The sequence below is a fragment of the Cebus imitator genome, unplaced genomic scaffold (genome assembly GCF_001604975.1).
Source record: "Cebus imitator isolate Cc_AM_T3 unplaced genomic scaffold, Cebus_imitator-1.0 Scaffold82, whole genome shotgun sequence".
Lineage (NCBI taxonomy): Eukaryota > Metazoa > Chordata > Mammalia > Primates > Cebidae > Cebus > Cebus imitator.
The window spans coordinates 8,556,993-8,581,365 of NW_016107397.1; the positions used below are offsets into that span (position 1 = coordinate 8,556,993).

At 51.1% G+C, this 24,373-nt stretch overlaps 1 protein-coding gene across 1 annotated transcript in view; it reads right to left on the reverse strand.

Annotated features, from left to right (window-relative positions):
• Nucleotides 1-24,373, reverse strand: part of SDK1 (sidekick cell adhesion molecule 1) — a 982,297-nt gene that overhangs the window by 33,410 nt on the left and 924,514 nt on the right. Inside the window, exons 36-40 of the mRNA XM_017533779.2 lie at nucleotides 23,624-23,739; nucleotides 21,374-21,560; nucleotides 19,519-19,656; nucleotides 9,802-9,963; nucleotides 8,148-8,273 (exon numbers count right to left, since the gene is read on the reverse strand). Of these exons, the coding sequence (XP_017389268.1) occupies nucleotides 8,148-8,273; nucleotides 9,802-9,963; nucleotides 19,519-19,656; nucleotides 21,374-21,560; nucleotides 23,624-23,739 (729 nt within the window). The remainder of the gene's footprint in view (nucleotides 1-8,147; nucleotides 8,274-9,801; nucleotides 9,964-19,518; nucleotides 19,657-21,373; nucleotides 21,561-23,623; nucleotides 23,740-24,373) is intronic.

Genomic DNA, 24,373 nt, shown 5'->3' on the forward strand with positions numbered 1-24,373 from the left:
TTATAAAGTGGATGTTGCTTAAAGCCACTGAAATTAAGAGACTAAGAAAGTGAACGGTTTCTTCAGACTGTTCTGAGAAGGTCTGAACACCTCTGAGTGGATTCTCTGAATGCCTTTTGCATTAATGTTTCTGTAATGCTTTCCTGATTCTGAGGGAAAAAAATGATTCTTCCTTCCTCTACCATCACCTAAAGGCCACATTTTATTTTAAGCGCTCTGTCATAGCTCCAGGAATTGTGTGCATTTTTTATAATAACATTTTAAAATATTGATACAGAATCTTAATGCAGAACAATTTATTTAGCAGTCCACTTACACTCAAAAATGTTGAGGGAGGGGAAATGTCATACCGGGAGAATTTCCTTCTGAATTAACAGAAGAAAATGTCCCCATTTTTATTCTGCTTAATTCTGCCTTTCCCAAATTAGCATGTTTTCCACTCCAGCTATAATTCACTGGGCTACTTATCCCGTACTAATATTTACACCGTGATCACGAGTGGGGAAGAGAAAATTTGGCAGCTGGTAAGGCATCCACTCTGTTTCTCAACTGTGGATTGTTTTTCTAATTTGTATTATGCTGTTAAATATCTCAATAAATCAATGATGGAAAAAAGTATTGCTACAAATTAGAGGGAAAATAACATTACAGAACTATTAGCAAAAATGAGATTTGTGCAACCGATTTTTCCATGCTCCAGGACAGTGCCTGGATTTCCATCTCAGTCTACACTGCAAGGACAGCAGGGCCTTATCCTTCTGAAAGGCAATTCTGGGCACACAGTCAGCTGCTTGTCAATCAACCCGCTGGGATGCCCGGAAGAGCCAGCCAGGCTTCTCTTCCCCACTGAACGAGCTGTGTCGCCATCATAGGAAAAGCAACGCACAGCTGGAAGAGCATAGTGACAGCCCCTGGAAAGCCGCATCCCTGGATAATCAATCCCCCAAAATGACTGAGGCCCAGGCTTTGAACTTCCTGCAGGTAATGCCCACCTCTGGCTGGACCTACAACCTGATGTCTGAGGAGGGAGGAGGTGCCCGGGTGGTGGAGGGTGACTGCAAATCACACTTGTCTATAAGGCTTGGTCCTTCCTTCCTGGCTGCCTGAAAGAACACTTTCCTGGACTCTTGCTACTAAAACACCATGGGAGAGATACCACTAAGAAAGCAGGAAACCACTGAGACAGGGACTTTGCAAAAAAGTCCTCAAGAAGCCACGCTGTCACCACAACCTCAAATCCTGTCCACCTCAGAAAGAAGGATGAGTGGGGAAAAGCAAGAGCCAATTCAGCTCCCCATTGAGGCTGCTGTTCTTTAAAGAATATAAACTATTCATCTTCATTTTTTACAGTGTTATTTGTCCACTTAAACAAGGGAAGTGGCTAATATTGGAGAAACTTGAGAAAAGAAAACTTTTCCATAGAAATAGGTTTTGCTATCCACCCATGCTTGTTTCCAGCCGACAGAATGAGTCAGCTGTTAGCTTCTGGTGCCAGCATCTCCCCCGCCCAAATGGTAGAAGGCACATCTGTTCCCAGACAATGTCCTAATACACCCGGAAACATGATCACCTCTTTCTGAATTGAGCCGGAGCCCAGCGCAGCACGTCCAAGGGTCTGCACTCAATTTATCCCTCCAACGCCCAGAACAGAGCTGTGTGCTGCAGGTGGTATTAGGGCCGACGTCATGCCAATACAAAAGTTTGATTTCATGGACAATTAAACAGGGTCTCCATGCTGAATGAAACTGTCATTCACCACCCAAGATTGCTGGTTCCACTGACTCACACAACCAACCGCTTGACTGTCAGCCTGCAGCTCAGAGCAAATGCAAGCCTGTCAGCTGTTTATTCGTAAATACTGCCATTTCTCTTTGTATAAATGGTCAATCCAGGTTACAAATTTTACTGAAGCAGGTGGGGCTTAAACAAGAGGCTAAATATATCTGATTTAAAAAAAAAAAAGGCAAGTTACCTTCCATCCAAGGCTCATTCAAGGCAGGAGACAAAATGCATTGCATGTTAAGATGAGGAAGAAAGACAGCTGGTGATGGGGGCTGACCCCAGGAAGAAGTGGGAAGCAGAGCTGACAAGCTGTCAGAAATGTGCTTATGAAAAAGACAAGCAGTGAATGAGAGGACTGTGGTGCCATCAGAGCCACAGCAGCAGCCCCTCTTGCTGAAACTGCTGACTTGGAACTTCTATGGATGTCAAACCTTCAGAGAAATACTGATTTTCTTCCTTATACACTTGAAAACTCCAGTCGCCAAAGACTGAAATTGAACAAAATCAATGGAGAGGGAACTGGGAATTCCCCAGGGTGACTACCAGTGGACAGTGGTCCAGGCGTCCGGCTGGGGTGTGTCCCCATCAGGCACAGGGCCTGTCCTCCAGCCACCAGCCCTCATATCTGGGCTAAATACGTTATTTGAGAAAAAAAAAAAAGCAATACAATGTCTGCCTGCATTGGGTACTTTCTAAATATGTATTTCATGGCTGCTTTGGAGAGGAAAATATATTTATAGTTCCTTTAGTGTCATTCCAGTCTATTGTGTAAATATGTAAATGAGGCTTCATGATCTACACAGTAAAATGCCTTAGAATAATCTGTGTAAATAAATCATCTGCATATGCCTAGTGCATCGTTTCCAGTGCCTTCCAGGGAGCTTTGCTACACTGATTTGGAGGAAACCTACACACAGCCAGAGAAATGAACGTGTCGGCCAGGCCGTGCTGGCGGACGCTGATGGCAATGTCCTTGGGCCCACACTCACGGAGCGCCCTCTCCAGGAGTAAGAGATGATGTGTGCTCTAGCCTGGTGCTAATTTCATTAGCTGCTGCCTGGTTCTGCCTCTCCACATGACCACAGCAACAAGGGCTATGCAGTAGAACCTGTAGGGGTGGAAGGAAGGATGGGGGTGGGAGGCCAGGATGCTGCACTACCATCTGCCCAGACTGCCCAGGTCCACCGGCCGCTTTCTCCAAAGCAGCAACAAAGCTGATGAGTGGCTTGTCTCTCAGTGGCAAGGCAGAGACTCAGCTGGATACAGAGACATCAGGCCGAGCCGACCACGTGGGTCACAGGGTCTGCCTGGCACTGAGTGCTCATCTCCCAGACACCCAGTGGTGAGGCCCCTGCATGGCCCCTCCCAATACAAACCGGGGTCCATTCATTGTACCTCAAGCAAACTACTCCCTGCCTGGAGAACGTCTTGCCAGGGAGCTTCGGTGGGGAAAATGAGATGATACAGCATTTAATGTTTTGTGTAATGAGGCCTGTAATAGACGACAGCTGAGATCCAAAGCCCTCAGGTACCAGCAAGGTGTTTAAAGACTGACAATCCATAAAGCGTTTCATTTGCTGAGCTGCTGCTGGCCTTAGTCATGGAAGGGAGGGGGTGTCTTTCGAAACCTCCCATGAAAGACCACGGGTCCAGTGGCCCACTTGGGTTCCCTTCATGATCGGAAAGGGAGATCGTTGGTGACCTGCTTTTGAATGTCTGGTAGCCAGGCAGAAGTAAGTGCAAGGTCTCTGCCCTTGCTGAAAAAGCCAGCGTCTTCCTGGTCAGTCTATTGTCATGTCTTGCTCCCCTGAAGGTCAGTTTCCACGCTCTGGCTCCAACCCTGCTGAGCTCAGTCTCAGCTGACTTCAGAAGCTTCTCCATGTTCAGGCAGACCCCTCCAAGCCGTGGACCCAGAGTGAAGCCCTGCCTGGATGACACGCCAATTACTTCTTATTCACACGGCCTGCCAGACTCCCTGTGCTGCATCAGTAACCAACAGGCGCCCTGTTCCTTTTGTGACGGCAAGTGGAGCAGCACATGAGCACCCGAGGAGAAAGTAAAGGGCTCCCCTGGCAAGCATGAGAACCAAAGCCTTGTCACTTCTTGGAAAATGCCGAGATGTGTTCATAGCATGAAGAGGCTAAACCCAGGCACCTGTGCCTGGCTGGTGCTGCCCCATCTCACAGGCTAGTCTCCCATACAAGAATGCTCAAAGACACATTGGTGTGCTTGACAGAGCAGGCTGAGGATGGGCATCCATGGCTTTTTAAATGATTACTTTAAGCTAAACATATGATTTTGAGGTAGTTGAAGAGTCCCATGTGGTTGTAAGAAAAAACAGAGAGTAAATCCACATGTCCTTCACCCAATTTCTCCCAATGGTAACATCCTGCAGAACTGTGCTGCCATCTCACAACTGGGTCATGGGCAGGGGTGTGGACAAGATGCACAACGTTCCTTCTGTGGCCCTGTGACAGTCACACGTCTGCTGGCATCCTTCATCTCTACTCAGGAAGGCAGGCGTTCAGCAGGGAGGAAGTTGCATAGCCAGGCCCTTCTGTGGTTTTCTGGTGCAGGTGTCTTTTTTTTTTTTTTGAGGCAGAGTCTTGCTCTGTCACCCAGGCTAGAGTGCAGTGGTATGATCTTGGTTCATCGCAACCTCTGCCTCTTGGGTTCAAGTGATCCTCCTGCCTCAGCCTCCCGAGTAGCTCGGAATACAGATGCACGCCACCATGCCCGGCTAATTTTTTTGTATTTTTAGTAGAGATGGGGTATCACCATGTTGGTAAGGCTGGTCTGGAACTCCTGACCTCAAGTGATCCACCTGCCTCAGCCTCCCAGAGTGCTGGGATTGATTACAGGTGTCTTAATCTGCCCTTGGCGCCATGGGTCCCTGTGGTGATCTGTTGGCTCAAGGATACTTTCTCAGAATGGTTGAGATGCATAAAGAAAAACTGAAAAGGAAACTAATTGTACTGGTGATATGGTTTGTCTCTGTGTCCCCACCCAAATCTCCTGTTGAATTGTGATCCCCAGGGTTGGTGGAGGGTCCTGGTGGGAGATGCTTTGGACCCTGGGGGTGGGTTTCTCACAAATGGTTAAGGACCATCTTTGGTGCTGTTCTCATAACAGGGAGTGACTTCTCAGGAGACCTGGCTGTTTAAAAGTGTGTGGCACCTCCCCCCCACTCTCTTCCTCCTGCCTTGGCCGTGTGGCGTGCTGGCTCCCTGTTCACCTTCCAGCATGACTGGAAGCTTCCTGGGGCCTCTCCGGAAGCAGAAGCCACCATGTCTCCTGTACAGCCTGCAGAATTGTGAGCCAATTTAAACTTCTTTTCTTTATAAATTACTCAGTCTCAGACATTTCTTTACGGCAATGTGAGAAGGAGTCATACGCCTGGTAATGCCTACAATCACCTGAAGGCATCTGCAGGTTCCTGGTAGCCCATGTCTCCAGGTAATGCTGGAGGCGTGGATTACGGGTGATTTTTGGTAGCCCGTGTCTCCAGGTGATGCTAGAGGCATGGATTATGGGTGGTTTTCTTTACACTACTTGTTGGGCAATGCCATTCCTTGGAAGACGCGTAAAGAGCTGGGTTTAGGTGACTTGTAGCACCGTTATCCCAGCGCAACTCAAAAATCTACGCTTCATCGACTCATTGGCTGACAAGGTCCAGCAGAGAGTCTACAAATGACTGTGATTTCAACGTAATGACACATCTAAACAGCATCATGAAATAGCTGCAATGGCTGGGAAGTTATATGAAAGTATTGCTGGGAGTCTCACAGGTCCTGCTATTAGTTATGTAGTTTCTTAGCTACTAGTATGCGTTGAATTCTGTCCCTGCCCCCTACTGCAAATTCATATGTTGAAGTCCTGACCTCCAATACCTCTGAATGACCTTATTTGCAATAGGGAAGCTGTGGATATAATTAGTTAGGATGACATCCTGCTGGAGTATGTGGGTCCCTAGTCTAGTATGACTGGTGTCCTCACAAAAGCTAAAACCGAGACACAGACACACATACAGGGAGATCACCATGGGACGGTGACACCAGAGATGGGTAAAGCACCTGTCAGCCCAGGATCGCCCAGGATGGCTTGTAACTACCAGAAGCTGGGGGAGACGTTATAGGAAACAGATCCTCCCTCACAGCCTCAGGGGGAGGAACCCACGCTGCTGCCACCTTGACTGTGGACTTCTGGCCTCCAGAACTGTCAGTCAACCCATGCCTGTCATTGAGTCCTCCTAGTTTGTGGGACTTTGCTACAGCAGCCTGGGCAAATGAAAGAGCCTACACACATAATTAAAGGAAATGCCAAATCCAGTTAGAGGTCAGTGAAAATGAAATGTGTTATTTTCCCCATCTAAGCTCATGGATCTGCTGAGTTCTATTGATGAAACTCTTGATGGGCTGGAAGAGTTGATGAAGAAATGAGTGCTCTCCCTGGATGTGGGGAGGAAAGTGTCTGAAATGTTTTTTTTTTTTTTTTGGAGACAGAGTCTTGCTCTGTCACCAGGCTACAGTGCAGTGGTGTGATCTCGGCTCACTGCAACCTTCACCTCCTGGGCTGCAGCAGTTCTCCTGCCTCAGCCTCCTGAGTAGCTGGGACTACAGGTATGCACCACCACACCCAGCAAATTTTTGATTTTTAGTAGACAGACTTTCATTATGTTGGCCAGGATGGTCTCGACCTCTTGACCTCATGATCCACCTGCCTTGCCCTTCCAAAGTGCTGGGATTACAGGCATGAGTCATTGTACCCGGCTGAAATGGTTTCTTAAGTCTGGGCTGCTCCCTGCCACTGGCCTGCTCCCCCTTGGCCTCAATTTGGCCCCAGACCCCACACTTCTCAGCTCTTGTCAATCTCCGAAAGTGCTCTTGAATTAAAGAGCAAAGGGCCAGCTGGCTGTGCTAGGGGCCATGGGCTTTCACAGGTAATGACCACAGGAGACCCCTGCCAAACTCACATCCTTCGCCAACTCGAGACCCTCTGCTTCCACAACAAGACAGGTACCATGCTCAAAAGATATTCTCAGGGTCTGCCAGTTGAGCGTGTCTGGATTTCTTAATTATTGAGCCAAAGAAATGTTTACATTGCCTTTGAGTAGAGACTTTTTCATGCTTGTGCACTACGTTTCTCCTTAGAAGTTTCTAGAAGGCGGCAGGGCTCGGTGGCTCATGCCCGAAATCCCAGCACTTTGGGAGGCCTAGGCAGGTGGATCACTTGAGGTGAGGAGTTTGGCCAACATGGTGACACCCCCTCTCTACTAAAAATATAAAAATTAGCCAGGCGTGATGGTGGGTGCCTATAATGCCAGCTACTCAGGAGGCTGAGGCAGGAGAACAGCTTGAAGCTGGGAGGCCAAGGTTTGCAGGGATCTGAGGTCGTCCCACTGCCCTCTAGCCTGGGTGAGAAAGCGAGGCACCATCTCAAAAAAAAAAAAAAAAAGTTTCTAGAAGGCACTTGTAACTATCTTTCAAAAGCAATTTGGTGGGAGAGGTGGGAACGTCTGTCCTGACACAGTGACAGATGTAACTTTGGGGTCTTTCCTTGTGGTCTAATAGCCCCTTTAAATATTAGACTAAAGCAGTTCCTAGCACCGCGGTCCATCTGGTGGGCGGGGTTTGATGGTTTGCTTCCTGAATAGCATCCCTGACACATCACATATTTTCATGGTCAGATGTTCATGATTAACTGCGCAACTATCTGAAGGTCATACTGAAGCTGTTCTGTGTTCTCTGTGTTAGATGATACCCTCTAGCTCCAAGCAGTAATATCCGACGCAACCGATCAGAAACTCATTTTCCAATAATGCCCATCCTTAGTTATTAAAGTCAAATGGAAGAAAGGGTGAAAAAAAGCCCTTTGGGTGAATAGGGTTGGAAATGGATCTTAGACCTCATTTTTGGAAGCCTAAAAAATGAAGCCAATGATATGTCTGTTTCACTATTAATAAGAATCTTCATATTATCAGAAACAAGCATGACTCCATCTCAGCTGCATTTAGAACCCTGAGATTAGTCCCTGAAAACACTCATGGATGAGTTAGAAAATGCCTTTTCGTGTCCGTAAGTTCTCATTCACCTATTTCTAGGAATAACCATTATCATCCTAAGTAAGTGTCCTGGGGCTAAAACATTCCAAATCGAGTGCCCTTAAGGTTATCAGCACAGCTGTCACTATGAAAACTGGAAGGAGTTGAGTGAGCAATGATCATCATCTTTCGCCAAAACTGCCCTCTTTCTCTCAGCTTTGTTGGAGAAAATGCCGAAAGAGAAAGGGATGGAAGCCCCTGACAATCTCAGAAGCATCACTGTCAGCTGGGCTGAGACCCCGTTTATGGGGCCTGCCACCCTTACCTGAGGGCCGGGCCTCGATGACGTAGCCTGTGGTGGGTGTGTCGCCGGCATGTCCCTCTGTCCATTGCAAGGTCAGCTCAGAGGCAGACTTGGTGACCAGAACATCTCTAGGGGACCCCGGGGACCCTGCGGGATAAAGAAGAGGTTAGGCATCAGCCCTGCGGTGGGGGGCTTACATCCCACCATGTAAGATTTCAGTGGCAGTCAGATTGGTTGAGGCTGCAGAGCGTCTGGGCAGATTACTTAACCCCACGCAGCCATGGTTTTCCATCTTAAAATCAGGGAGGCAAGGTCGGGCATAGTGGCTCACACCTGTAATCCCAGCACTCTGGGAGGCTGAGGTGGGTGGATCACCTGAGGTCGGGAGTTTGAGACCACCCTGACCAATATGGAGAAACCCTGTCTCTACTGAAAATGCAAAATTAGCTGGGCATGGTGGTGCATGCCTGTAATTCCAGCTACTCGGGAGGCTGAGGCAGGAGAACCACTTGAACCCAGGAGGCAGAGATTGCAGTGAGCCGAGACCGTGCCATTGCACTCCAGCCTGGGCAACAAGAGTGAAACTCCATCTCAAAAGCAAGCAAACAAACAAACAGAAACAGGGAGGCAAGGCAGGGCATGGTGGCTCATGCATGTAATCCCAGCACTTTGGGAGGCTGAGACACGTGGATCACTTGAGCCCAGGAGTTTGAGACCAGCCTGGGCAAAATGGTGAAAACCCATCTCTACAAAGTAAAAAAAAAAAATTAGCCAGGTGTAGTGGTGCATGCCTGTAGCCAAGCTACTTGGGAAGCTAAGGTGGGGGGATTGCTTGAGTCCAGGGAGGCTGAGGCTGCAGTGAGCTGATCAGATCGTGCCACTGCTCTCCAGCCTGGGTGACAGAGTGAGACCCTGTCTCAAAAAGCAAATAGCAACAAAACCTGAAGAGGGCGTGAAAGAGCTGACGCCTGCAGGGCGCCCTGCACTGTGCCTGCGACTCAGCCGCACTCCCTGGACGCTGGTTCTACTGCCCACGCCTGCATGTCTTTAAACAATGGGCAGAACAGCTAGGTAAGGAGGAGGTTACATGGTTCTTCTCTGTGACCTGGAAAACTTTAACGTTTTCTGATTTATTTCAGATAGCAAACTCAGCTATTGTTCTCTTAAGATTTCTCCAAAAAACAAACACTTTACGTGCTTAATATTTAAGAATTTGCTCACATATGTAACAAGAGAGGTTAGACACCAGCCTTGGGGGGGCTCACATCCCACCGTGAGAGATTTCACAGTGGGGGTCAGATCGGTTGAGGCTGCAGAGCATCTGGACAGGTTACTTAACCTCACATGGCCATGGTTTTTCATCTTAAAAATAGGGAGGCAAGGCTGGGCGTGGTGGCTCATGCCTGCCATCCCAGCACTTTGGGAGGCTGAGAGAGGTGGGCACAGTGTGGGGCACCCTGCATGAGTCATGCCCAACCTCTCTTTCCACCTGCAAAGTCCATGTTGACATGTGCTTTTGAAGACTTCCATGTTGCCCAGACATCCGTGAGTTTAAGCCAGCTTTCAGCCACCAGCACTGCCTTACTGAGCATGTAGACGGATCCCAGCTCAGTGAAGCAGGAGGCGGGAAGCTAAAGTTGCAATTGACACCGTCTGCCCCTGGAGTCCTACTTACCCTCGGCTGGCCCGGCTGTGACATTGGCTTGGAGCTCAGGCCCGTAGGTGATGGTCCGAGCTTGGACACGGAAGAAATAGGTCACCCCTTTGGTGAGGTCCCGCACCTTCAGCCAGCGCTGCCAGTTCCCTCTCACTTCCACGGTCACCACCTTGCTCACCCCTGCAGCCGCCAGAAGCAAAGGAAAGAAAGGGGCTCAGCTTGGAGAAGCAGCCATGCACCGTCTGTTCCGTTGTGATAACAGGGCACGCGGTCCCCACAGTTTGCTATGGAAGTATTTCTTACAATTAGGAGGAGTTTACATGGTGATAATAGCCAATTTTCAGCACAGATAAGCGTAATTAGAGCTTAAGCTTGATAAGTGGGTGCTGACAAAAGAACTGAGGCTTACAACACAAAAGGGGGAGGCTACCATCTGAGGAATGATGCCAGGGAGGAGCAGAGGAGGGGGTGATGGTCCTGCTTGTCTCCAGGTTGGACACTTCGGGGAATGGCCCTTCCCACTTGGCTCTGAGCTGTGCAAAGTCTGGTGTCACTTCCATGGTGACTGCAAGCTTCCTGACACAGTCACGAGTGAGGGAAGTAATATGGTTTGCCTGTGTCCCCACCCAAACCTCATCTTGAATTGTAATAATCCCCCTGGGTCAAGGGTGGGGCCAGGTGGAGTTAATTGGATCATGGGGGCAGTTTCTCCTACACTAGTCTCATGGTAGTGAACAAGTCTCATGAGATCTGATGGTTTTAGAAATGGGAGGTTCTTCACACATACTCTCTTGCCTGCTGCCATGTAAGACGTGACTTTGCTTCTCCTTTGCCTTCCACTATGATTGTGAGGCCTCCCCAGCCATGTGGAACTGTGAGTCCATTAAACCTCTATCCTTTATAAATTACCCAGTCTCGGGTATGTCTTTATTAACAGTGTGAGAACAGATTAATACAGGGAGAGTATAAAAGACGCAGGAAGATACTCCATCTAGTTAGAACCCATGAGGATGCTGCAGCCTGCCTGGGTTGGCCAACTTGTGGCCTATGGGTCTCAAACAAGTCATCAGAACTTCATCTGTGGACATGGAAGCAAGGATTTGAAAAATTAATTTTTCACTACAAGTATCGATACCTCGGATTCAGAGGACGATGGCAACATAGAGACAAAAGTCCTCAAACCTATGTGATATTATAAGCAAGTGATAATGCAAAAGTCTTGCTGGTTGTATTATCTAGAAATAGAAAATTGAGATTTGACATTTTGGGGGAGAGGATAAATACTGAAAATTACACAAATGCAGCATTTTCCAGAAGGAAAAATAAAGTTCTTTGGTAAACAAGTTTGAAAATGATGCATTAAAAAAAGAGTTATGTAAGTTCTCAACTTCAGGAATTCTCAGAACTTTCAGTAGATTAATATCCACCAGGCAGCTCTTGGAGGAGGATACCAAGACGCAGCACTTCCGAGATGTAGTGATTGGCAGAACTCATTTTCCAAGCAGCATCCCTGAGAAGGGCTGCACTTGGTGAGTGGTGCCCACTGTCCTGGGTACACCTGCCCAGCACTGCCCTCCCACTGTCAGCCCAGAGTAACAGCCGCCCTTGGTGTGGGAGGGCCGTGTGCTGCTAGTCAGCACCTGGAATATCCCAGTCACCTCAACTTCAGGACAGAACAAAGTGCCTTCTTACTACAAAACGGACCCATCTTTCAAAGCCATCAAAGCAGATTTCTCTTATCCTAAAAATCTCCAAAATACCTTCTAGCTGGTTCAGTGTTTTCTTATTATGCTGTTTATCAAACATTTATTCAGCTAAATAATTTTCTTCCAAATTATTTCAGATAAATTTTGGCTACTGTTTTCGTTTTTTGGTTTTGCTTGTTTTGAGACAGAGTTTTTGCTCTGTCTCCCAGGCTGGAGTGCAATGGCGTAATCTCAGTTCACTGCAACCTCCGCCTCCTGAGTTCGAGTGATTCTCCTGCCTCAGCCTCATGAGTAGCTGGGATTACAGGTGTGTGCCACCATGCCTGGCTAATTTATTTTTAGTAGAGACGGGGTTTCACCATGTTGGCCAGGCTGGTCTCGAACTCCTGATCTCATGATCCACCTGCCTCAGCCTCCCAAAGTGCTGGGATTACAGGTGTTGGCCACCACACCTGGCCAATTTTGGATACTTTTGAGTGACCCTCCAAATCTGGGTTTTCCTTTACAGCAACAGGGCATTTCTGCCCAGAGCCTGACCCTGACCTTCCATTTCTTAGAGGGGTGATGAGGATGACAGATTGTGCACACAGTGACTGTCACCAGCATACAAACTGGGTCCTGTCCAATGTAAAGTGATTCTAGAAAACAATTGTTTGTTTTTTTTTTCAGTGTTGTTAAAAATGCCTTCATTCTCCCTGGAGCAAGAACAAACCCATGTACAAATTTTGTAAATTCTATCCCAATAGAAAGCAGAGCCAGCCTGGCCTTCTCCTCTTCTCAGGTGTGTCAGGATTTTACTTGTTTAATCAATTTTTAAACCCTGCCTTGCACTACAAAGCCTCAGGATACACTCCCATAAAACGCCACCATTTAAGACATTTAAAAAAAATGTAAAAATAGGTCTGTCATAAAATTGGATTGCTAAGCACATGGTTCAGTGCTCAAGTGGCCTGGCGCTCCGGCTGGACTGGCGCTCTGGGTGGTGTGGCACTCCAGGTGGCCTGGCGCTTAGGGTGGACTGGCGCTCAGGGCGTTGTGGTGCTCCGGGTGGACTGTTGCTCAGGGTGGCATGGCGTTCCAGATGGACTGGTGCTCTGGGTGGCCTGGCACTCTGGGTGAACTGGTGCTCAGGGTGGACCGGTGCTCCAGGTGAACTGTCATTCAAGGTGGACTGGCGTTCCAGTGGCCTAGTGCTCTACGTGACCTGGCACTTTCAGTGTTATGCTGCTCCAGGTGGCCTTGTGCTCTAGGTAGCCTGGTGTTCCGGGTGGTCCAGTACTCCAAGTGGTGTGGCATTCCAGGGGCCTGGTGCTCCAGGCAGTGTGTGGCATGCTGGATGCTGCAGCGCTCCAGGTGGTGTGGTGCTCCAGGTGGTGTGATGCTCTGGGTGGTGCAGTTCTCCAGGCGGTGTGGCACTCTGGGTGGTGCAGTGCTTCAGGTGGCCTGGTGCTCCAGGTGGTGTGATGCTCTGGGTGGCATGGTGCTCTGGGTGGCGTGGTGCCCTGTGTGGTGTGGTGCCCTGGGTGGTGTGGTGCTGTGTGTGGTGTGGTGCTCTGGGTGGCAGGATGCTCTGTGTGATGTGGTACTCTGTGTGGAGTGGTGCTCTGTGTGGCGTGGTGCTCTGGGTGACGTGGTGCTGTGTGTGGCGTGGTGCTGTGTGTGGCGTGGTGCTGTGTGTGGCGTGGTGCTGTGTGTGGCGTGGTGCTGTGTGTGGCATGGTGCTGTGTGTGGTGTGGTGCTCTGGGTGGCAGGATGCTCTGTGTGATGTGGTACTCTGTGTGGAGTGGTGCTGTGTGTGGCGTGGTGCTCTGGGTGGCGTGGTGCTGTGTGTGGCGTGGTGCTGTGTGTGGCGTGGTGCTGTGTGTGGTGTGGTGCTGTGTATGGCGTGGTGCTCTGGGTGGCGTGATGCTCCGTGTGGTGTGGTGCTCTGGGTGGTGTTATGCTCCGTGTGGTGTGGTGCTCTGGGTGGTGTGGCGCTCCGTGTGGCGTGATGCTTTGTGTGGCATGGTGCTCTGGGTGGCCTGGTGCTCTGGACAATGTGATGCCCTAGGGGTCTTCTAGGAGTGTTCCCTACAGTGACAGTGATGGTGAGGGATGGCCCTGGGCTCTGCCCAGCACATAGGATGAGCCACGACTGTGTTCTCAGTGGAATGACTAGAGGAGCTGCCCATACCTGGTAAATGCTGTGCCCTCTACTTCCCCTGGCCTGACTGGTGAATGCCTGGCCAGAAGTTTGCAGATGTCTGCCTCAGGCATGCCCTGGTTCTGGGTAGGAGGCATGGAATAAGGTCAAAGGACCCCACAGACTCCTACTAGGTGAGATCACTGTTTACGTTGTAACTACTATCTTTACCACATTTAAAAATATTTTGTCCTCACAATATACTTCAAGCAGGTAGCAATTCACACACTCACTCACACCCCCTCCACACACACATACAAACATAAATATATGGATCATTTCATGGCAGTCTTCATAAGAGAACCTCTATGACCATAGCAAGTGAATATAATTCCAGTCCAAAACAAGGACACCTGATGTTTCATTGCATTTGCCACCGTTTTTCGGGGACATGGGCACACTCCATGAGGCATATAAAATATTGAAAGTTGCAAGGAGGTCCAGTTACTGCTTTATGGTTCCCCGTTGGATATCCTGATGCAATAGTGAAGGGGTGAGGGTGTGGATTTTTCAGAATAGGCCCCCATACAGGCACAGCTGTCCCCTGGGGGCCCCGGGGAGGAGCAGACAGGAAGGCAGTCCCTCCAGGTGAGAGAAGGAGCAGTGGCCATGGGGCAAGGCTGGTCCGGGCCTGGAGATGCAGGGCAGTGAGGGCTGGACGAGCCGGCCGGCATGCTGGATGGTGCGACCTCCGTGGGGCGCAGGAAGCTGCTCTGCTTTTTCCCAATCATTGCCTTCTGTTCAACCACCCTGCCCTTGGCCTCACTCCATCGTGCAGCGCTGTGGTCCTTTCCAGGCTATCCCCGCATCCTCCCACATTCAAAAGAGAGTTCACCTCCTCCCTCCCCAGTCCCGGCAGGCCAAGACGCTCAGAAACTCCTGCAGGCAGAGAGCAGCCGCCAGGATGAGTGCTTCCTGAACCACCTTCCTGCCAAGGCTGATTGTGAAATCTGCAGAGTCAGCTGGGAGGAAGAGAGAATGAAGAAAATGGGGGTGGCAATGAGTCTGAAGCCCTCTGCTTGCTCCCCGTGTGATGCTGGGCAGGGCATGTGGTCTCTGCGGAGTCCTTGGTTTCTCCCTCTGCTCTGAAGTTGGTGGTGCTTACCTCATAGGACCATGGTGAGGAGTTAGGGGGATGAATGGGAATGCCCAGCCGAAGGTCGGGACCTTGACTCTATTGTCTAAGAATGCATCAAGTAACAGGTGCTCTGTAATCAACGTGGACTCCTGACCTGCAGTACCTCTCTTGCATGGATGCGAACCAAACCACTCCAAAACCAAGTGGCTCAACACCACTGCCACTGAACCAGCTCCTGGTCCTGTGGGCAGTCCTTCGGCCGGACTGACCTGTGCCAGACTCAGCATGTATCTGTGGTCACACAATGAGTCTTACTGGGGTTGGCTGGCCCAGGTGGCCCCTCTCTCCTGCTGGGCCATGGGTGGCTGTCACCCCACAGGCCAGCCCAGGTGTGTTGACATGGTGGCCAAGTTCCAAGGGTGGCAGGAGGGCCAGGGTGCCTCCCAGTTGCAAACGCTTTTGAATTTGCTTGCTTCATGAAAACTATCGTCCCGCTGGCTAAAGCGAGTCCCGTGGCCCAGAGCAGAGTCTGTGTTGGGGGACTCCACCCCCAGGCCTAGACTCAGAAGGAGTGAGCAAAGGGCCCCCGCCTCTGCCCCTTCCAACTTCTCCACCCACCAATCAGGAATCTTCATCAGAGGCCACTGCTCTGGCCCCTGGATGGGATATAAGCTGACTCAGTGAGTCTGAGCTGCCATCTTGGTCCACATTCTTCTTTTGGCGTGTGTGGCTGTGGGATGTGGCTTGTCAGATAGGCTTGGGGTTAGTGTCTCACTGAGCCAGGGTTCTGGCCAACACCATCGGGGTAGGCAGGGGAGTGCCAGGGTCCCGAGGTTCTGCTGCCATTCGTGGTGAGCAGGACCTTCCCTGAGCAGCCATGAGGTCCACCTGGGTGGAACCGGGAAGCAGGATTGCTGAGTCCTGCCTGAGGGAGAAGCCAAGAGAGGTCTGAAGCCTATAGCCAGACTCAGACTCATCCCAGCTAGAGCTGGACCATGGCTGATAGTGCCTGCAGCCTGATGGCGTTGAGGTGGGAAAGACCCTAGCGGGGACCCCCTGGCTTAGTCAGAGCCTGGTGGTGTATCTAGAGGCAGCTCCACAAGGCCATTGGGCAGGGGCTGGACACTTCATGTCACCATCACCACTGGGCAGCCCACACCTAGATCTGTCGCTTGACTAATGTGCAAGAATCAAAGGTCTGGAAAGTGCCCTCTCCAACAAGCCCAAACACGGGAGTCTGCATGGCTTGTTTTTCCTAACACCTGGGGAGGCCTGATGGAGCTGTTTCTGCTGAGATCCTGGCCACCCCTCACCCTGCAGAGCCAAGGAGGGAGTTGCGAAGCAAGACAGCGCTGTTCCCTTCAAGCTCTAATCTCAGAGCACACTGCCTTGGTTGCAAAGCCAGGAAAATCCAGGCTGAAGGAACCAGCCCTTCACAACAGACAAAAGAGACAAGGCCGGTGATGGACGGTCTTGTTATCTGTGAAAAGGGGCGAAAATGGTTGTGACAAAAGTGACTCCACCTGTCGTCCAGGGGAGTGGCAAGCCCCTTACTCAGCTGCGCAGCCAGTGATTTGTCTGGAATATAAAATGCTTTAGTGAATCCTCCTCACGCCCCGTCTCTCAAGTTCACCTTCACATTTACTTTCAGAAACGTGAGTGCTCCAGACACTTTCTGCCCACCATGGAGCAATTTAGGCCTTGGCTCTGGAATCAGAAGACCTGGGTTCAACTCCTACCTCTCTTCATCACTTTTGAAACACAGGCCTTGGACAAATGTCTTCATGGCTCTAGTAAGCCCAATTTCTTTGTCTGCAAGAGGAGAATAAAAGCTGCAGCCACAATGTAGGGCTGTTATGAGGGTTTGCAGATAACGGATATTAAGTGCTTAGCACAGTGCCCGATTTGAGCTCAACAAACATTGCTTATCTCTATTATTATGCTTGGGGGGTGCCTTGTGTATAGTGAGAACACTGAATGCCCGTGTGAGTGGAACACACTGAAATGATTGTCTAAAAATCTTCCGAATGCTTTGACTTTCCCAGTGATGCAAAAACTGTCATGAAACAAACAAGAAGCAGCAGTGATGGAAACACAAGGGAGCCAGATGTGCCGGGTCTTGTCCCTGGAAGACTGGGTTGGGAGAAATGTTTGGTGGAATCCCAGAAGTGATTCTGGCGTGGAAGTGCAGAGAGAAAGGGACCATAACAAATTCAGGGCCCCCGTGCCACGCTTCTGACCAGGTAATGACCCATGGAATGGCCTTGCCTGGAATGAAGTACTTTCTTGCAAGACAAAGAGCAGCAGCCCAGGAGAGACGCCAGCGGCACACACCATGGAGTTTCCGGGGAGATTCTGAACAGCCATTAACACAGAACACTGGGGAGCGGAACCAGTCACTTATTTGAGGAAGAGTGGGAAACTCAAGCTGTCTTTGATTAGGAAGGCCTTGTAGGTCAATCAGAACTACGATGCTTTCACAATCATTTCTCATTTGAAGGGTTCTAGTTGGTTATTACCCTTGAAAAGGCATTTGTAACACAGGCTCATGGAACCTGTGTGTGCCTCCAAAATTCCCTACCATTTCTCCCTGCAGACTGAGCAAGAGTGACGGGCGTGCCTGCTTCTGTGCAGCTGCTGTGGGCAGCCGTGTCCAGACCCCCTGGCTCCCAGGCAGATGCTGGGTTCTCGGAAGGGCACAACAGAACCCGGCTGCCCTCTGCCCTTGAAGCAGCCACACTAAATCCATGTCCCTCCCGTGGCCTCTCTGCCATTTCAAAAACCACACCCATATCTCACCTCTACTGTTATTTACCAAAGTCCATCAGTTGTCTAAGATGTGCTTCTTCTCAGATTTTCACATCTCTGATTTGGGATGCAGCTCAGAATTGATGATACAAAAATATTGGGCCCTAGTTTATTGGGAGCATTTTTCTTTCTGAGCACTTCATAAAATAACGATGAATCTCGTAGTGAACGGCATCTGAGATTTGGTGAAATAAAAATCTAGTGCTTAAATTTTCTTCATCACATCAACTCCCTGTTTCATCTAAACGTGCTTATTTTAAAAGGAAACTTTTATCACTGCTTTAAATGGAGCGCCGATATTCACTGATGTGCTGGTTGTATTTTTTCCTCCCAGATATTAAATAATCTATAATTTTTACATCTGTCTGTGTATATTACAGGTGGAAACTTCCCCTGGATTATAAGGCAGAGGTGGCTGGACTTGTATTTCCGCCCACAGTGTGGTGAGAAGGAAATGCCTCCCGCGCCGGAATCTTCAGTGGACACACTGGCGTCTAGGTGGCAGGAGAGATGGACATGGAAGGTATTAGAATAATACCTGACCCAGCAGGGGTAGAGTAATGGCCGCATGCACAGCAGGGCAGAGCCACTTGCCCCCAGTCCCCATTCTGTGGCTTCACAATCAATACCCCACTGGCTCCACCTTCAACACACACCCCTGATCTGGCCATTCCTCCCCTGCCCCGCACCCTTCCCCTTCCTGCCGCTCCCCTGGAGGATGCTGCTATAGCCCCGGTCAGCCTCCTCACTGCCAGCTCTGTGGAATCTCTGCCACCCATTCTCCCCCGAGCCATCTGCATTCCACCTTCCGTCTTCACCTGTCACTCATTTTCAAGCCCGTCATTTCCTCTCTCAAACTCCTCTGTGATGGAAACACTTTCCCTACTCTTCTCTGGAGGCTCTGTTTCCCGTTGATCTAGGAAGTGCCAAGATGATCGGTACCTTCTTTCCATCTGTGGCATTGAGACGGGGGATTTGGCCCGAGGGATCCCAGTCTTGGGGAGGTCAGGTCCTCCTGCTCCTGTCTCACTCTCCAGTGGGATCCACCACAGCCCCGCGTGCTGTGGCCTGCAGCGCATGCACCCCACTCACCAAGCTCTGGCCACCGGCACCACTCAAGCTCTGCCCACTGTGGGGCCCTGGGTTGGCTGATCCTCCGGTCCGAAGCCCTTTCCCGGGACTCTTGTGTGTCCAGGCCTTTGTCACTCCAGTCTCTTCCGTAAGCCTCTAGTGTTAGCCCTCCTCTCTTTTCTTCAGCACATTATTCACACTCAGGCTGTTGTCGCTTTAATTACCTGTGTGTTACATCTGCCCTGGAATAGGAACTCCCTGGACTTAGGAAAGCCAGGGTCTTGATAAACAAGCCAGTCAAGATCCTGGCTTTCCCGGGTCCTTCGATTCCAGCATCTAGAGCAGGTCTTGGCTTTTCCAGCATCTAGAACAGGTGCTTCATAGATGTCCATCGAGTGCGTGGATGGGCGGAGGGTGGCACCAGGGTGTTGTCTAAGACATGAGGATGTCGGTGCCCCTCCAAGGATGCTGAGGGTACCCGAAGGCCCATATTGCAAGACGTGGCTTCAAGTGGAAACTTGGGTGGTCTCTGTCGGCGACCACAAGACAAACAACTTGGGAGGAACAGGAGGGGAATGTCTTGGGTGTGACAGAGACAAGGTCAAGGGCGTATATGACACGGCTCTGTAAGGAGAGTGCCGTTCTAATCTCAGAACACAGAGGTCTGGTCTTGGCTTGGCTTGGCTTTTCCTCACAGGCCTCTCCCAGCGAGTTCCCGCTCCCACACACTCAGCTCGGGCCCCCGCGAGCTCAGATTCCACAACCCTCCCGCTTCAGGTGCCAGAAGACTCCTGGCTCGCGGAGGAGGTCAGGCGTGGCTTGCTGTGTAGACTGTGGATGGCTGGGCATGACGAGGCCCACGCTTCCACCTTCCCAAGCCCAGGTCTTACCTTGGACAGGGGCCAATGGCTCGTACACCACCCGATAGCCCTGAAGGATGCCGTTGGCCGCCGCAGGCTCGCCCCAGGAGACGTTGAGCGTGGTGGAGGTTATTTCCGAGAACGCCAGAAAGCCGGGGGCCCCAGGGGCTGGGAGAAGAGAACACAAAGAGACTTACGAAGGCTCCTTTATAGATCATATACATACGTGTCTGTGCCTCCGTATAGAACAAAAAATGTTATTAGATGTTATTTTCAACTCAGTAAAAGTCTAAATGTCGTAAAATGAAAAGATTTATTGATCACCTCAGAACTTCCGAGGATCAATCAGAAACACAGACCCTCCCGAGAAGAGCAGAGAAAATGACAGTGCTTAAACACAAAGGGGCTTGGGAGACAAAACAGCAAAGGGATAAAAATGAATAATAGATGGAAACAGAAAATGAAACGCAGAGAGCTCCATTTTCTAGCAACTGCTGGAGGATTCCAGAGGCCCTTGTCCTGCTCTTGGCGGGAGAGACGGAGCTCTGTAACGGATGAAGCCTCTCTTGAACCCTCCTCGCCTCTCTCTCAGAGGCCTGGGGAGTTTCAGAGGACGCCCTCAGCTCCTGCACGTGAAATGTCCCATGACACTCTCCCAGCTGTGAGCGTCCCCCTGGGTCTGGAGGAGGAAGGCGGCTGATGGGAATATCTAGAACTACAGAAGGCCAGGGGTGTGGCCAGGGTGATGTGGAGCCTGGTGGCAGCTCCTCCTCTGCCCAGGCACTGTGTAAAGTGGGCATGTAGCAGGGGCTGCCCCTACCAGACGGCCTAGATGGGGGACCTCATCTCCTCGCCCCAGCGCCGTTGCTGCTCAGAAATGCCTGTGAAGCGGCAGCCTCCGCTCCCTCTCTGCCCTCCCTCCAGTCTCTGGTCCCATAGCTGTGACCTGCCAGGCCAGTAACGCTCAAGGTGGCCCTACTCCCATCTCTGCCCATAGGTTGCCTGTGTCCTTCCACCTCAGATGTGGGCACTAGATGAAGCCCAAAGGAAGTGGCCCTTACTCAGCATGTGGGAGTGTGATGCTGAGGGGCTCTGATTCCCGGAGTCCATCGTCTGTAGGGTGGCTGAGCCCACGGGATGTCAGAAAGCCCTGAGCCCTGTGTCTCTGCCCACGGCTTCTAGACCTCACTCTCCCGGTCTCGGACTTCCAGAATCCTGCAGAGGGCCTCGGAGAGCTCCCGGGAGCCCAAGGCCAAGCAGCTTCACAGCATACTCCAGGCCGCTGGGAAACTAAGATGCGCTGGAAGAGGGGTCTGCTCAGAACCCACACGGCGCCCTGTGTGTGGCGAGGAGGCCACAGCAGTGCGGCACCTGTCCAAGCCCTCGGGACTGGCCTGTGGTGTGCATGTAGTGAGCAGTTTCCAGGGGTGGTCTGTGGCCCTGAAACCCAGGGGAACACCTGTCACCGTGGCCTGGCCTTGCTGCCCAAGGAGTCCACCCTCAGGGATCTGCACACACTGTAAGATGACCCTGATGAGAAATTCTGTCTCCTGGAGGAACTGGAATGGATCCCATCAGCTATGAACGAGACCTCGATGCAGACTCAAAGCCCTTCCTCCCCTCTGGTCCTCCAGGGCTCTGGAAAAAAACATTCATTGCTACAACCTCCCTAACATCTATGCCACTGTGTACCAGTCTGAGGCCAGGCACATGGAGAACACATGAGCCAAACCCAGTCCTGCACCTCCAGAAACTCCCAGCTACACAAAAGGTGTTGCCTTATGCCTGGGAGGGCTAGGAACCACCGTGCAAGGTGACCTGAGCTGGTGCTCTCAAAATAAGTGTCCAAGGAGGCCTGCCCAAAGGAAACCCGCCTTCCTCCTACCCGCCTGGTGGGTGCGCCCCTGTCGGGGGTCACTCCTGGGCCCATCTCCGGCAGCGTTGAAGGCTGATATGCTGACCAGGTACTTGGTGTGGCTGGTCAGGTTCTTCAGCCTCACCACGGGCTCAGGGAGGAACAGGACCTTCATTTTCTCTGTTTCGTTCTGGCTGTCTGCCTCCCAGTAGTAAATCTGTTAGGAAGAGCAAGAGGTTGGGGTGGGCCCTGGGGAAACCTTCTGGGAAGGGTGACCACTGAGGGTAAGGTCAGAGTGAGGCTAGGGGCGGAGCTGAGTTCTGGGCTGAGCTGTGCCTGGGTGGGAAGGTGGAAAGGCTCCCTCTCAGAGGAATCAGGGAGAAGCTGAGGCTATTGTGCACGTATGGGGACCCCTGGCTGCTAATACTGTTTGGGAGATGACGTTGAACATTTCCCTGTTACTCATCTAGAGTATGAGCCTTGCCTCATTAAACAAAGTACTGTTGAAGATGAGGACTGAGGACGCTAGGGAAGCTTCCCTTTAGCGTGCCTTTCCCTGCAGACTTAGCTCTGTTGGTTTTGATTTTTGGCCTCTCCCCTTCCCCCATCTTCTACAGAGAAGGGAAGCCACCCCTTGTCCACCCCCTGCTCCAAGCTGTGGAGAGAACAAACCCCCCAACTCCTATGATGCGTTCCCACATTTTGTTCAGAGCCGACATCAAAGTATTCATCAACATGGCAACGTACTTTGGAGATTAAAGCAATCAAAAACAAAAGGCAGGAGAACCATGTTGGGCTCAGGGCAGCTGGGAAGGCCCCATTCCTCTGGGGTGCCATTTCCTCTTGTCTAGCTTTTATGTGCTTGTAGTTGAACTTGATGGCCAAGCACAAAGGTTTAAAGAGGTTGCCAGAACTGCCTCCCTAGACAGCTGGCCAGAAAGCACCACTGCCTCTGGCCAGTGCCAGCTGCGCTGCCCAAAGACAACACCAATCAGAAGACCCACCTTGGCTCTGTGGGCCTAAACCAGAGCCAGGCTATTGGAGTGGCTTGGCCATGTGAAAAGGCAGCATGGAGGCTTCAGGGAGGCAGCCTGGAGTGCCCCGGGGCTGGCACACCTGCCTTGCACGCCCGCCCGCCTCACTTGTGCCAGGCAGGGCCTGGCAGGTAAGCATTGCTCATTTCCACCTGCAGGATGCAGCCGGGCTTCTATTCACTGAACTGGCCATCTGAGATCTTCCGCTCGCCCAAGGCTTGCTAACTTGAGATCTATACCCAAGTTCAGTGTCTTTATCATTACAAAAATTAGAAAACATATTTTGGGCACACATAAATAGCGCAGTGCCTGGAAGCTCATGGGGCTTTCCATGAGCTCATTCATCACTGTAATAGCCCTGCCATGGAGGATGGGATTAATTTTCATAAAATACCTGCAAAAATCATCTTTAAATGGACATTTAATTGGCCCAGTAGTCATTAGGGCAGACTAGACCCCAGAATCTGATGACTGATCGACTAGGGCCCCAGCAGACCAGACAGGGGAATTTATTCCAGAGAAGGATGGGGGCATTTTTGTGGCAGAGGCCTGCGATGTGTATGGGCTCCTGTACTCTCTAAGCAGGCCAGGCCTCAGGGATGGGACGCGGCCAGGTGCTTCCCGTCCCCTGGATAACCTAGGCCTGTGTCATGATTCCTCACTTGACGCTCTACTCCATGGCATGCTGCCTTTCTTTTCCCCCATCTCTGGAGCATCCAGGGACTATGGGCTTCTCATGCATGAGTGTGGCAGTTCTCAAAGTGGGGATCCCAGGGACCTCACACCTGGGACCTTGTGAGGAATGCAATCGGTGGTCCCCATCCCGGACCAAGTGAATCAAGGGAGTTACTCAGTGTCCAACTATGACCCAAGGGAGGGGCTGGGATAGGGAAACCAGTCTCTTCCAGGTGCCCCATGTTCTTTTACTGCCAGCCAATGTACTGGGGGCTCCAGGGTGGGCCCCAGAAGCGGAAGGGTTCCCCAGCCAGGCCATGGGGACAGAGTGGGGAGAAGCCACTGGATGAACAGGGGCCTCCAACCTGGGTTGTTTTGTGGTGGGTCCCACCCACAAGCAGCTCTACGACCACAGCTGAGAGGCCAGGTCCAGCCAAGCTTGGACGCTTGGGCCCCAGTTCTCCAAGTGGAGTGCCTGTGGGGTCTGCTGCTGGCATCGCAGTGGGCAGGACCCTGTGAACCAGAAGTGCACGAGTGAGACAGGGGAGGTGACTGTGCAGAAGGGCCTTGCCTTGTAGCCTTGGATGTTCCCGTTCTGGCTCTCCGGGGGTGGTGGGTCCCATGTGACCTCCAGCTGGCTGGCCGTGAGCGGGGTCACCTGCACGTTCTGCGGGGCCATGGCAGGGGCTGAGGAAAGAGCAACATGGAGAGAAGCTGAGATGTCCATTCAGAGCTAGCTGGGCCCCTCGCCCACATGCCCACGGGGTTCGAGTGTACCCTAATTAATTCCACTGGGAGCCATGTGAGCGATTTGGCCCTGGGCTGTTACCCTGGCTTGGGAGGCCTTGGACACAATCAAATCCTGGGATCCATGGCTCTGTGTCCCTGCAAGAGCTCTCAGCCCTTTTATGCCAGGGAAGACTGCAAACCCGTCCCATACGATGTTCTTAAATGTATAAAACAAAATATACAGAATTGCAAAGAAAAACGATTATACCGAGATACAGTTAGGAGAGTATTTGAAACGAAAGGTGTGAGATCCTAATCTATGTGCTTCTTGGTTAGTACCTGACCAGGCTTAGGGGCTGGTCTGACCGCTGCTGTGAGAGCACAACATTGCTGGGTCCTAAGGATGTTAACTTGAGGTCCCAGCAATGCCTGGGGCATGACAGGGTCACCTCGGCTCTGTTGGTGAGGGAGTCACAGGATTCCTGACTGCCGTGATTTTTGTCACTGATATTCCTGATTGAGATGAGAGAAAATCGGCTGTGTTCCCATCACAGGTTCAGGCATCCCTGGCTACATAGCCCTGATGTGGATG